Source organism: Arvicanthis niloticus, chromosome 8 (assembly GCF_011762505.2).
Source record: "Arvicanthis niloticus isolate mArvNil1 chromosome 8, mArvNil1.pat.X, whole genome shotgun sequence".
In the NCBI taxonomy this organism is placed as follows: Eukaryota; Metazoa; Chordata; class Mammalia; order Rodentia; family Muridae; genus Arvicanthis; species Arvicanthis niloticus.
The window spans coordinates 69,388,606-69,401,497 of NC_047665.1; the positions used below are offsets into that span (position 1 = coordinate 69,388,606).

The window sequence follows — 12,892 nt, forward strand, 5'->3', positions numbered from 1 at the left end:
CATCATTGTTTGCTTCTTAAATGACCAGTCATTGCTGCTCTTACCATTCAGATTTAAAACCTTTCCCAACTTACCACTTTCAAAATCTTCACCTTAAGAAGGCCCCTATCCAATCTCCTAACTTTTTACCAAATTAGGGTATATGAAAAGTTGGCTTTAAAGTTTGACTTTCATTCCTAAAAGTATTCTAGTATCCTAGAACACAAAGATAATAACCAAGTGGTCTACAGAAAATGCCTAAATTGATCCCACAGATACTTAAGCTTAAAGGTAGAAAGAGAAATGGGGCTGGCTGCTGTTGTGTAAATAGTGATCTATCTTGCTTTACACATGTGTAACACTTTACAAGTACTTTCACCTCCTAAATTGCCGGCCGTTAATTGCCCTGAGTAGAAAGGGGTTGCCCTTCAGTTGACTTAACTAGTTAAGCACATTGCTTCAATATTTCCATATGCGCATGTTCAGATGTTAGGTTCTCCGGAAGTAAAATACAACAAAGCAAAAACTTTCCTTCATCTTTTCCTATTTCCCCAAGGGTTGGAGTTAAACTACTGGTGATTTCTTCATTGCACTGTACTTGATGTGTGGGCCTATCAAAAACAAATTTTGTTTGAAACCTTTAAGTGCCCACATGAAATACTCCTGTGTAGATCAGCTAGAAGGGAAGACATGATCTTTTTTATGTGGCTTATAACGTTTGGGTAGAATAGGATTCAGAAGCAGTCGCACCTGGAACCCAATCAGCATGGGGTGGGGGGGAGTAGTTCTGCTTTTCTCTGTGTTCAAAAGACTTAAGGCACATTTCCTCACATTGCACCAGGAATGACAGAAGTTCTTATAGTGCTTACATGAGAGATTGAAGCAACAAAAGGCCCGTAGTCAATTTGCATTTAAAGTAACTATTTCCATCAAGTTACATCTGTGCATCTCCACACACACAACCCTTCTCAAAAAGTGCACATCCCTTTAATACACCTAATGAAGTGTAACATGAACCCCAACTTGAATTTAAAGCTCTAACATATACATCACTTAAGTTATCTTCCTGTATAAAATGAACAGTACAACAGGTGGTTATCTCCAAAACTAGCCCCCCCATCCCGACTTCTGCAACAACAGCACCCCTCTCTCCATCCCTTGTTCCCAAGTGGGACCACAGGATCAGGTTCTATGTAAGGAAGAGAACAAGTTATCACACATCTCAGCCTCCAGTAAGCCTGGTAAGAAACAGTCCAGAGAGTCCTTGAACCAGAGAATCGCCCCGCAAATCTCAAGATCACCCAGCTTTGATTATGAAAGTCTGAAAAATGTTTACACAGTCGAGTGTTTCCTGTTTCCGCAGTTAATTTTTAAAACGTTTTTTCTTTTGGTTCCTAAAACGGATTTCCTTTATTTGCATCAGTTTCTTTTTCTTAGTGTGTAATTTCTGGAGGTATTTGTCACACGAAGAACTTCACTAAAACTGCCTTCACTAAGACAGCGGCACCAGAAATCATCTATCACTGCAGGATCCTATGGGATTTCTGAAAATGTTCAAGTGGAAAGCTCATCTTGGAATCTCATTTAGCCCCTTGAATAAATAGTAAAGCACCCCATAAAAACTCCTGAATTAAATTCCCCTTTCTCTGACCCTTACTATAAAAATACTACTTCCAGAGATTATCAGAACAACTTTTTTTAAAAAGCTGCTGTTCCCTTGGTTACCTACACATCAATAAAAACATCCCTGTTTGGTACTAGTTTGGGGCCATTATAAAACCCCAACTTTAAATTTTAAGGTTTATGCAGTTGGACGATCTCCAACTGGGTTCTAAATCAGCCAGAAGCCGCGTTCACAGGAGTGACTTGACTTAGAAAGCTTGGTAGGAGGGAAAACGTCGAAAATTGGGACGGGAAACAATCAAGAGATTGCTGCAGACAGTCTTCCGTCGAAAGGATCCAGAAACCGGGGGAGATATTCCAACAAAAGCAAAAACAGTTGCAGAAAATAAAGCCGGGGACCAGAGTGATTGTCCGGATTGTCACACCTGTCAAAAAAAGAAAAGAAAAGAAAGTCTCCGGTTGTCCGGTGGAGAGGAGCACGGTGCCTGAGGAAACAGCTTCGCCTGGACGGCAGCGCTGCGTTCCATGTTAGGGGCAGGTTAGAGGCGGCGTCGCTCCGTCTGTCGCTTTCCTGGGTCTTGTCCTTGAGCAGCAGCGTGAGCTCCGGGTTGGATCCCGGCCGCGTTCTGCTTCTCCCCGCGCGCGCCAGCGAGCCAGCGCAGGCCGCGAGGCCCCGGGAGGCCATTTTGCGCGTGCGCCGCTCGCCTCGCGCCGCCCCCCCCCCCCCAACTCAGCGGACGCCGCTCCCGCCAAATTTGAATGCGAGCTCCTCAGGCCGGGCCGGGCTCCGGAGGCTGACGGACCCCGCGGGCTGGCCGAACCAGAGTTCCGGCGACGGGCGGCCAGAGGCGCGGGGCTGCAGCCTCAGGACCCGGCCTTCTTCTCTGAAGCCGTCCACGTCTTCGGACCGCGCGGCCGTCAGGGGACCGGAGTCCTGCGTGAACCTCTTTACCCCGAGGCTGCAGTCAAGACAGTCACCCTTTTGTCCCCTCCTCCCTGCTCGTTTTAGATGCCAAGCCGATGCCCCTTTGCCAAGGAGGTGTCCATGGAGCTTGGAGTCCGGGTTCTGTTGGATGGGTTTGAAGGAAAGTTACTAACATGCTCGAAGCTGCTCAGGTCCCCGCAGGTGACCGGGGACTAAGAAGATGGCGTGCTCGCTTTGAGCGTGTCCATCTCCTGGGTGGGCGCCCTGATGGGAGGGCAAAGTAAAGCCGGCGAGGGCGACAGAGGCGGGGCATCTCAGGCTCTGTGCGAAGGATCATCCAAGGGGACACCCTTCCTTCCTCTACGTGGGTCGTGGAGCCGGGGAGGGGGCGCACGGGCGCGAGGGCGCAAGCGCTTCTCTGATCCCGGAGAAGCGAAAGTGGCTTGGCGGGGGCAACGCGGGCAAGCCGATCCCCTCATCAGGGCAGCAGGCTGCAGACACCGCCGTGCGGGGACGGATTTCGGCGTGTCTATAGCACGCTGTGTGGGACGTCACAACTGGCTCGCCCACGTGGTTCTGGTCTTTAACAACGCCCCCCCCCCCCCCCCCATTTTAGTTAATGCAAGTTTTCCCTCTGGCTTTCCTCTTCTTGGGCCTGGGAGGGACAGTCCCTCGGACCTTTGTATCTAGGTCCCGGTGTGACAGAGAATGGAGCCCAGCTGTCCTCTGCCCACGACTGAGGGACTTGTTTCTCGGTTACTGAGAAGCCTGTGTCTAGGTCTCCGCCCGTCGTCCCCTCCCCGGTGTCCCGCCTCATACCTCCGAGGTGTGAGCAGGGGAAATGGGAGCCTAAACCTGTGGGGAGAGAAGCCACCCGGCCGGTGACGGCCCGCGGGGCACGCGGGACTTTGCGTGCAGAGGCTCATCTCCACCACATCCCCCATGGAGGCGTCACGGGGTCGCCATTCAGACCCCCGGAGCGAGAGTCGGCCACCGGGCAGAGAACAAAGGGCGACTGCTGAGCCACCCTAGGCACCGTGGGCTGTGGCTTGGAGGGCAGCACAGGGCGCGGACACCCGGGGCGGGCGCGAACACCCGGGGCGGGCGCGACCCGCTGGCGTTCCCGGTGCGGAGGGGCTGCAGTCCGGGCTGCCATGTTGCTTTCACGGAGGGCGCCGGGAGTTTTTGACGCTTGCGAGGCCGCGCCAACGCCGAGCGCAGAGGCCTCCGGCTCCTCGTGGAGCACAGCTGCGGTAACGGGGGAGGAGGGCCGCGGGGAGCTGGCGGGGGCGACCGTCCTGTGGGCGGCCGGGACTGAGTGCCCGCTGCGCCGATGCCGCTTCCCTCGCCACCTTCCTCCCGAAGCTGCAGACTGCGCTCCGCGGAGGCTCCGTTGCCAGTAGCAACCACGCGACGGCGATTCGCAGCCCCGGCCGTCGCCGGGGCCACGGGGACCGTCGCCTCCTCGGGTGTCTTCAGGATTGAGCATCTGAATCTGGGGGTGGCCTTCGGTGACAGCTCTCTCCCAGACCCTGGCCCTGACCCTCCAGTACCCTAGGCTGGGCTCAAAAGCCAGAGTCTGGGGCTTCGCCCTGCCCCCATAGCAGACAATAGGGGCAGCTGCCAGCACACACTGCCGCGCAGGACGGAATCCACACTTCCTTGGAGTTGCGGGCGTTTTCCTGAGCACAAGACATAGGTTCCCTTTTCTCCGATTTAAGTCAAAATCCCCTTTAGCCAGTAAATTGGAACAAGAATGGTGTCAAGATGGTCGATACCTTTCTAGCAAAGCTGACACAAAGCCGAGGTCATGGTACTTGCTCTTGGTAAGGGGTGGCTTTCCTAGAGGCATAAATACACCTACGGTTTTCCATCTTTGTGTATTACAAATATTTAATTACTTGCTCTGACTCGAACCCTGCAGGCAGGTTCTTGGTTCTTGTTATTTACCAAATGGCTAGACACCTCACCTCCACTAGATTTCATTTGATAAACCATAGCAGCTTTAACCAGTGAAGACTCAGGGGTTGCATAAAGTTTAGCTCCCCCCACCCCCGCCTCACGTGCGGGGTGTGTGTGTGATTGTGTGTGCGTGTGTGTGTGATTGTGTGTGCGTGTGTGTTTCTAAGACGCCAACTTTTCAAAAACAAAAATCTTAGTGTTTCACAGTTTTTTTTTTTTTTAACTAAGGAAAGATCTTTAAAGTGTGCTGTTAAGTATTCTATTTAACTGCAATTGTGTAATATACATTGCCAAATTTCTTTGGGTCTTAATATTTGCCCTGGCCTTAAGTAGCTATTACATTTAGCTGAGTGATTTTGTGGATTGAAATTTCAGCTAAGTCGCAAATAATGTGACTAAGTTTAGACTCCCCGGGGGACAAGCATCTGTCTCATTTATCTTTGTATGCTCAGGAATCCATTTTATAACAACAAATATTTGTCAGATTTCCAGAGGAAACCAACTATCTTTAGTATAGAACAAAAACGTAGTATTAATGAGCACAGTCTTGAATATGTTTAATAGACTCACTGAAAAATTCAGTATTTTCCCCAGTTAAAGGCATTAACTAGATACCCTCATCTACACATATTTTAACTTAATTATATTTCAAACATGGTGGGTTGTATTTTAAAACACCTAACAGACGTTTTGAGATTCTGAGATACCCTGTACATAAGAATTTGTAACATTGCTCATTTCTCACTCAAAATGTCTAAACATTTGCTTAAATGGCCATTAATAGGATTTTTAAAATTGGATTTCATACTTTCAAGAAGTATAAATACCAACTGTCTCTACAGTTTTATGAGAATGCTCAAAGGCTAGCCTAGTATTGTATATCATAGATCTTCTAGGATGTGACACTTTGAAATGCAATAGACTTTAAAGTATACTAAATTGCAATGTCTTATATGATGGGAAACTCAATATATTCCAAAATGACTCACAGAAGTAGGAAGTAGTTTACATCCAAGCCTTCCAAATGCCAAATTCTTTAAGATGGTGTACTTCCAAAAAAAAGAAAGAAAGAAAGAAAGAAAGAAAGAAAGAAAGAAAGAAGGAAGAAAGGAAGGAAGGAAAGGCAGCTCTCCTTGGTTCTTGGAGGCAACCTAAACTTGTGTTTTGCCCAACTACTCCAGTCACACCTTAAAAATAGGAAAGCTAGGCTGTAGTGAAACGTTCTTTTCTGCCCCTTTCAAGAAAGGAAAGTGCCAACTTGAGATTATCTTCTTTTTCCTCACAACTGGGTCTTTGAGAGAACTGAAGGATGAGATCAAAGTACATTCATATTCATGTGAATTATCGCTTTTGACTTGAATAATGATGGATTTTACTGTTGTATTTAAACTGAAACCTGTGGCACTACTGCTTTTTAGGCTACACTCTTACAGCTGTGGAACTTCTATGAGGACTTGAAACCCAAACAATTAGGACTAATAAACCATTTCCATACTATATGCACAAAGAACTCTCAAAAAAAAAATGGAGCAGTTACATTTCTATAGACTCCTGCCCTTCAGATTTTGACTCCTTTCCAGCCTTCCTAATAAAACTCCTCTGCTCAGCAAAGGTTCACTTCCCAAAGGTCCAGGGTTTCATCTTAATAGGAAGATACAATGATGCAAACTTTAACTGTTCAGGAATCAAACAAACTGGTGTTATCAGTAATTAGCTCATGGGAGTGATTTTAGCTCTGAACATGATTCATTACAGTTTGTTCCCCAGTGTAACTGAAGAACTCAAGTCAGTGTAGGCTTGAGAAAATGTGTTTACCAGCTGTTTCTATATACGCCTCATGACAATTTTCTTAAAGTATTTTCACTTGGGTTTTCCTCAAACGCATCATTTTTCGAAGAGAAAGCTACCAGATTCAGTAGAATTCATTTATTAACGTGCCTCCACCACTTCAGAGAACACATTTTAGTTAGTCCATTAGCCTTACACCGGATAATTGGAGGAATCTTTAATTTAGGCTTAGGAAAATGTATTTTTATGCTCTTTAACACAGCACATATAGTCTTTCTGAACTTAAAGGTGTACACTAGAGCAGCCCACGCTCACTCTGTCATCTTGGTTTGCAATGTTTCTGGGAATACCCTTTCCCAGAAAGAGAACTAATGCCAGTCACTTGGCACTCTTCCTAAGCTTCTGTCCCATATCTGTGGCATTTTACACGAGAACATCATTTTAAAATGAAAAAAAAATGTTTTTTTACAAGTTGTGTTACAAGATGCTCTCCACTCTGGACATCACATGTACTTGGTATGACCAAGATTTCATCAGCTGCTTCTATTTGGGATGTGTCTATAAAAAATGCTGAGATTATTTGGAAACTTTCAAGAACTGTAGCTTTGCTTTATAAATAAAACGATAAGCAATTCCACATTGTTTCACCAAGGAAGCAAGGCTTGCAGAAGAGAAAGTATCTCTTTGCAATTGTTTTCTTTACGACTACATTTTTTCCCTTATCGATGGGAAAGATAATCATACTTTCTTCACATGAATGAGCTTTTGTGTTGTTTGTATGAGAATAACACAAATGACGTTTATTCTTCACTGTAAAATTAAAAATGGGTTAATAGTGGAATAGAAAATAAATTTAAATAATTCAGTTTAGAATATTTACATTACTTCTGAAACAATAATTAATGACAGTGTGTGTCCTTTGTAGGAATGAATTGTGCTATAGGGTCCTCAGATTCACTCTACATTTCAGCGGAGCTCACTGTCTGACCATTTCTGTTTAGAGGAACGGACCTGCAGAACTGATAAACAAGAGACGCTATTTTTACTTCAAAGGTTTCAGAAACCTAGCAAACCTTTTCTGTACGTTTGCAGTGACTTTCAGGAGTCAGCTCACACAACCAATCTGTTTCTGAAACAATCAGTGTACAGGACGTTTTGGCTTGAGACTAGTCACAGAGAAAGAACCGCAAAAGTTAAAAAAAAAAAAAAAAATTGGAACCTTGCACATGCGCATTGAGGTGCAACTGCTCCGTCACCCTTCTCCTCCTCCTTTCCCCTCCTAAATAAGCTACTGTGTCCTGTCCCTGCCTCTGGGACCCGGTGTACGCCTGTGGTGAACTGGGCTGGCTGCTGGGGACCTCGCAGGGTTCTCGCACAGTCCTTGCAAAGGGACCTGGAGCACTTCGCCACCCTGTCCGCGGCTTGGGAGCGTCCCTGGAGGAGACCGGCCCGGCAGGCCCAGCTTAGCCGCCGCGGGGCGTTTCTTGGTTGCACCCAGGCTGCGGCCTGGCCGCTCGGTTCCGGGCCGGGTCGGCGGAGGCCTCGCTCGCGTCGTGACCGCGCTTTTCCCAGGCGCACCGCCGGGGAGGGGGGGGGCGACTCATGCCGAGACCCCTTGCGGCCTGCGGGGGAGGCCTGGCTGCAGAACCCAAGCGGAAGGCCTCTCTTCGGTCAGCCTCGCAGGCTCCAAGGCCGGAGTGCGGCCGGAGGACAGAACCGAGACCGGAGGCCGCCGGGCCAGGCCCGGTGCGCGGCCAGCCGCTTCCGCACTCCGCCCGCGCGCTCCCTCCCTTCCCGGGGCCCCGCGCGCTCCCCTCCCTGCGGCCCGCGCGTCCCCGTGACTTCGTGGGTTGTTCTTCCCACTCTGCTCCCATGTCCCCACCTCGCTGTTCTCTTCTGGGCCTGAGGTTCCGAGGATGCTCCTGGGAGCTTGAGAAACTTTGGGCGAGTGAGAACGCAAAGGAGGCCGGGGCCTTGCCCTTAAGCTCAGCGGGGCGTGTTGATGCTGGTCACGAGCCTCGGGCGCACCCCTCTCTTCGGAGACCCTAGCACACCGGTGACACTGGGTGATCTACCGGCACCCCCACCCACCTTGGGTCTAGACCGCACCGCCTGTTCTGGGGGACCTGCACCTGAGCAGTGCATGCCCTCCCTCCGTACACGCCGGGGTAGTCTGCAAAGAAGCACCTTCCAGGGTTGTCTCTTGTGTTTTGTACAACAATGATAAGGAGCGGATTTTAAACTCCGGAGTGCAAATTCCCACATGATCTCTAAGAAAAGTCTAACAATAAAATTTGGGAGACATAGAGGGCTCTTGAGATGGTGGCAGGTAATTTTAAATGTAGAGCATCCACAAAGTTTTCTTTCTAGCCATGCTGGCTTTGGAGCAACTTTTAATTAAGAAAGCTCATGTAAGTAGGATGCTTACATGCATCTACTGCGCAGCAATAATTTGTTTTGCTCTGCATGTTACAGCATGAGACATATTACACTGGTTGACTCCTACATTTAAACGTAGATTTTTTTAGTAATCACCACTGTGCTCCTTGGTCTTTTAGAGGCGTGGGGTGGGGGCAATGAAATCATCACTCTGATCATAGTTTTCCTTGGGAGGGAACCAGACGCCTTGAAGCTTTGCATCCACTCAGACACTTCGGGGGAAGCCCTGTGTAGGTGGATCTAGATCTGTCGGACTAGTCCTGGTCACCTTAACTTTGTACTGGCCTGAAAAGCACTACTAGACCCTTAAGACATACAAGGTCGACTGTAAAATATTTGAGAAGCAGAGTCAAATACGAATAAAATACAAGTACAACATATACTTAGAAAAGCCAGCCTTTTCTAAGGGAACTAAGGGAAGTTCTACATCTTCTTTGCTCTGGGGGCAACACAACTGAGTGGTCTGCTCACACCTAACTGCATACTTTAAACAAGGACTGTACCATAATTCAGATAGCCCTATGTTTACTTTCTTCATGATCACATCTGAGCCCCTGAGCACCAATTTGGCTGCTGTGGAGCACACAGTACTTCTGTCAACTGGAGTGAGGAAATGTGCAGCTACTTCAGTGATTTTACACTTGATGTTGGCAAATGACAGTTACCAATGGAATGCCTTTGAAAAATACTAACATGTTTGAGTTGAAAAGATTTCATATCTATATAAAGCAGATAACGTTCTGTTAATAAGTTTTTTTCTAGTTTTAAACTGTCTCAATAGTTTGATTCCCTAATTTACCCAAACCCTCTCATCTTTGCTCCCCAAACACAATATTTGGAATCACTATAGACCTGAAATCAATAGTAGGCATTCTCATGTTGAATTAATACAGACTGAATTACATGGAGAATGAATTATTTTCCTCCTCCATGCTCTGGAAGACAGGCACATTCTCCCAAGAGCAAAGTGTCTGAAACGCAGGGATATTGTTATGTGTCCAGCTTAAAAGGAGAATGTCTGCACATTTCAAGTACCTCAACAGGTTTCTGAAATAAAGAACTTTGCCTTGTAAAATTCAGCTAGGAACTGGAAATAGACATGTTAAAACAACCAAAGGATCTTTTATGCATGAGTAACATAGAGTCCCACAATAGAATTTTCTGGATTCTCAGAGGAGATTTGTGAAGAGAAGCGGAACAAGATTTAAAAACTGGTTTTATACTTTGGGGTTTTCAGTGTCATTTTCATAAATAATCAGGGAATAATTTTGAAATTGTATTACTAGCCTTTCCCAAAAGGAGGCAAAGACTGCCAAACTTTTCATTGAAACAATTTTTCAAGTTAATATTTCACTACCAGTCAAATGCATAGTTTTATTTGGCAAGTTCATGATACACCTGTAAATTCCACTGGTGCTTTAAGAACAATAATCTTAAGTATTCCCTTGAGTAGTTCTTCATTTAACCATTAGTCTAAAGGTTTATATGTGGTCTTGGAACATTAATGTAACTATGTAAAACAAAGAAGCATTTTGTCTTAGAGTTAGTATATTGAATGGGTCAGGAAATATAGAATGGCTTCTTTTCAGTTACAGTAACCTCTTCACTATATTTTATATTTAAATTACCACTTATGGGTACAATATGATCATTATCTTACATTTCTTCATTGAACTTTAAAGGACTTTGGGGGAAAATACTGATAAAAACAAAGATATAACTTCTTTACTCCATCCAGCTTCTTCAGATCTGAAATAGGCATCCTGTAATGCATTTCATCAGGATAATGATTTCTACTAATGGGTATTGTTTGTGACATACAGACTTTAGAGTTTTAAATTTAAATATTCTTTCTACTTGACTTTTAAAACCATGTAGCATCCCATACGGAGGTTATTGAGTTCCTAACAATTTTAAAGTAGAAAATAAATAAAATATAGAAATAGAAAATAAAGAGCAAAGCACCTACTAAAAATGGATGGTATAGCAATTTGGGAGTTTGAATTGTCTGAAGACTGAAACTAAGCAACAGGACCTTTAAGTTGTGAGGGGTTTTTTTTTTTTTTTTTTTTCTTCTTCTTCTTCTTCAAAATGCTGCAGGGAACCGAAAATAAATTGAGTACACTCCATTAGCAATTTTAGTAATTCACTAGGGGTTTCCCTCTACCTGGGGACAGATACTTCTGCTTTAAAGGCCCTGTTGGGAAAAATGTAGAAGGCAACTGTGAAACTTCCAGAGTTAAGTAAAAGGTTGTGTCACTGGCTGCTGAACTGCAAAAGCCAAAGGCTGTCCTGGTGTGTGAAGCAGAGGACTAGTATAGTATTCCCTTGAGTAGTTCTTCATTTAACCATTAGTCTAAAGGTTTATATGTGGTCTTGGAACATTCATGTAACTATGTAAACCAAAGAAGCATTTTGAAAGAAGCTAATGGACACTCTATATACCCGTGTGGGCAGTCTATGTCCCAGCCTTTTGGGACTCCAGAGAATACCAAAGATTCTTCAGAGAGCTCCTATCAGGATGAGACTTTTAAAGTGACTAAAGTAGAAGATTCCTAGTATGAAAACCAGAGATGTGTGTGCTCCCTCCAGGTGACAGCAAAGATTTCCGGTCTGCCACTATTAGGCAGCAGCTGTGGATAGTTGCCCATTTGACACTTGGTGAAATGGTAGTTTCAGAGAGAGAAATATTTAAAATTGACACCTGTCACTGAAACATTTGGTACAGAAGTTTCAGAGAGAAGCTAGAACTAATGGTGAAATGTAGTGCTTAAATCTGGTGAAAAAGAAAAAGTCGTGGAGTTCACTTTATGTTAGCTGGTCTTTCCAGGCGAAGGCTCTTTTGGAAATGTCACTGGGCAACAAAATAAGGCCCGAATTTAAGAGAAATTGTTTTTTAAACAGTCATATTGAAATACGGAGACAGCAAACTTGGTAATTAGGAAAACCTGCAAGATGGATATTTATCACATTATTTTCTTTTCTGCTTTTCCACGGACTCTCTAGGTGTCTTCAATTGCTGTTAATATATTGTAATTCAGTGTGTGGACACAATTGCTGTGGCTCTTCAGGAATTCGGAAATCAGAAATGCCAAGTAAGGAAGAGAGGCATTAAGAGCAACACGGACTGACTTGATGTTGTGTTGCCAGTGCTGCTTTGATCCGATGACATGCCAAGCTAGCGCGTCTAACGGACCGACGTCTGGTATCCGAGCACCCTCCTTCCGTCCAGCCCCTAGTCTGCACTTGCAGCCCTCAGACCAAGTCCTCTCGGGAGATTCCTGCGCCCGGTGTACGGCCAGCAGGGAAGTGACAACCGACAAAGTGCCACGAGCAACACTGAGTCCCGGGTCATTAGATTGTCCCTCCGCCACTCCATCTACCATTGTGACGTCACGCCGGGGACCTACTGTTGCGTCCCAGTTCCGGCCGGTTGCCGGTTGCCGGGGAGTGTGGGTACACAGAGCAGTCCCGAGGGACGTCGAGGGGTCGCAGCGTGCGGACCCGACGCGCGCTGCGGCACCATGAGCCAGCGGCAGGTGCTGCAAGGTAGGAGCCTTGGGAAGGCGCCCCGACGGGCTGGCACCGAGGGCCAGCTACTCCACTTCGCTTCTCTCCACAGTGTTCGAGCTGTACCAGAATGCCCGGACCCGGTTCGTGCAGATGGTGGCCGAGCAGGCGACCAGACCTCAGAACATTGAGACACTGCAGAATGCAGGTGAGCCGTCACAACGCACGGGGCCATGGTCTCACAACTCACCCCTCACCCATCTTCCTCCTTCATCGCCCTGGCCTCATCCTTCACCCCACACTTCATCCTCACACCACTCAGTGCCCCAGCCTCGCCTGGTTCCGGGTCCTCCTCCTACCCCAGCTGTCCATTCGCCTCCACGCTCCCTTACTAGCTCAACTTTTGGGGAGCCGAGGAAGTGGGCTAAAGTGGTGCCAAGTTCCTCCGGACTCCCTCTCCTTCGCGGGATCTTGTGGGTGAGTCAGTGTAGGAGGCCTGGTATCATTTCTATCTTCGTTGCAATCAGCCAGTCATATGAACTGCCTGGAAGTCATTTTCCTGGATGGGAATCTACCCTAACCAGACCGATGCCCTCTCTTGTCACACTCTTTGATCACATTCACTTCCTAGAAACAAAGAAATTCCAGGCTGCTTTCGTTCTCTTG

The 12,892-nt window shown here is 46.5% G+C and overlaps 1 protein-coding gene across 2 annotated transcripts in view; it reads left to right on the top strand.

Moving 5' to 3' along the window:
- The first annotated feature begins 7,536 nt into the window (after positions 1-7,536).
- The window catches only part of Spag6 (sperm associated antigen 6), a 59,241-nt gene continuing 53,885 nt past the window's right edge, over positions 7,537-12,892 (top strand). The window contains exons 1-3 of one of the 2 annotated variants that reach the window (XM_076939566.1): positions 7,537-8,606; positions 11,723-12,265; positions 12,339-12,434. In XM_076939566.1, coding sequence (XP_076795681.1) covers positions 12,241-12,265; positions 12,339-12,434 — 121 coding nt within the window. In that variant the 5' untranslated portion in view covers positions 7,537-8,606; positions 11,723-12,240. Of the gene's footprint in view, positions 12,266-12,338; positions 12,435-12,892 lie in introns of both variants that reach the window. The other variant, XM_034510489.2, reaches the window with a different exon arrangement.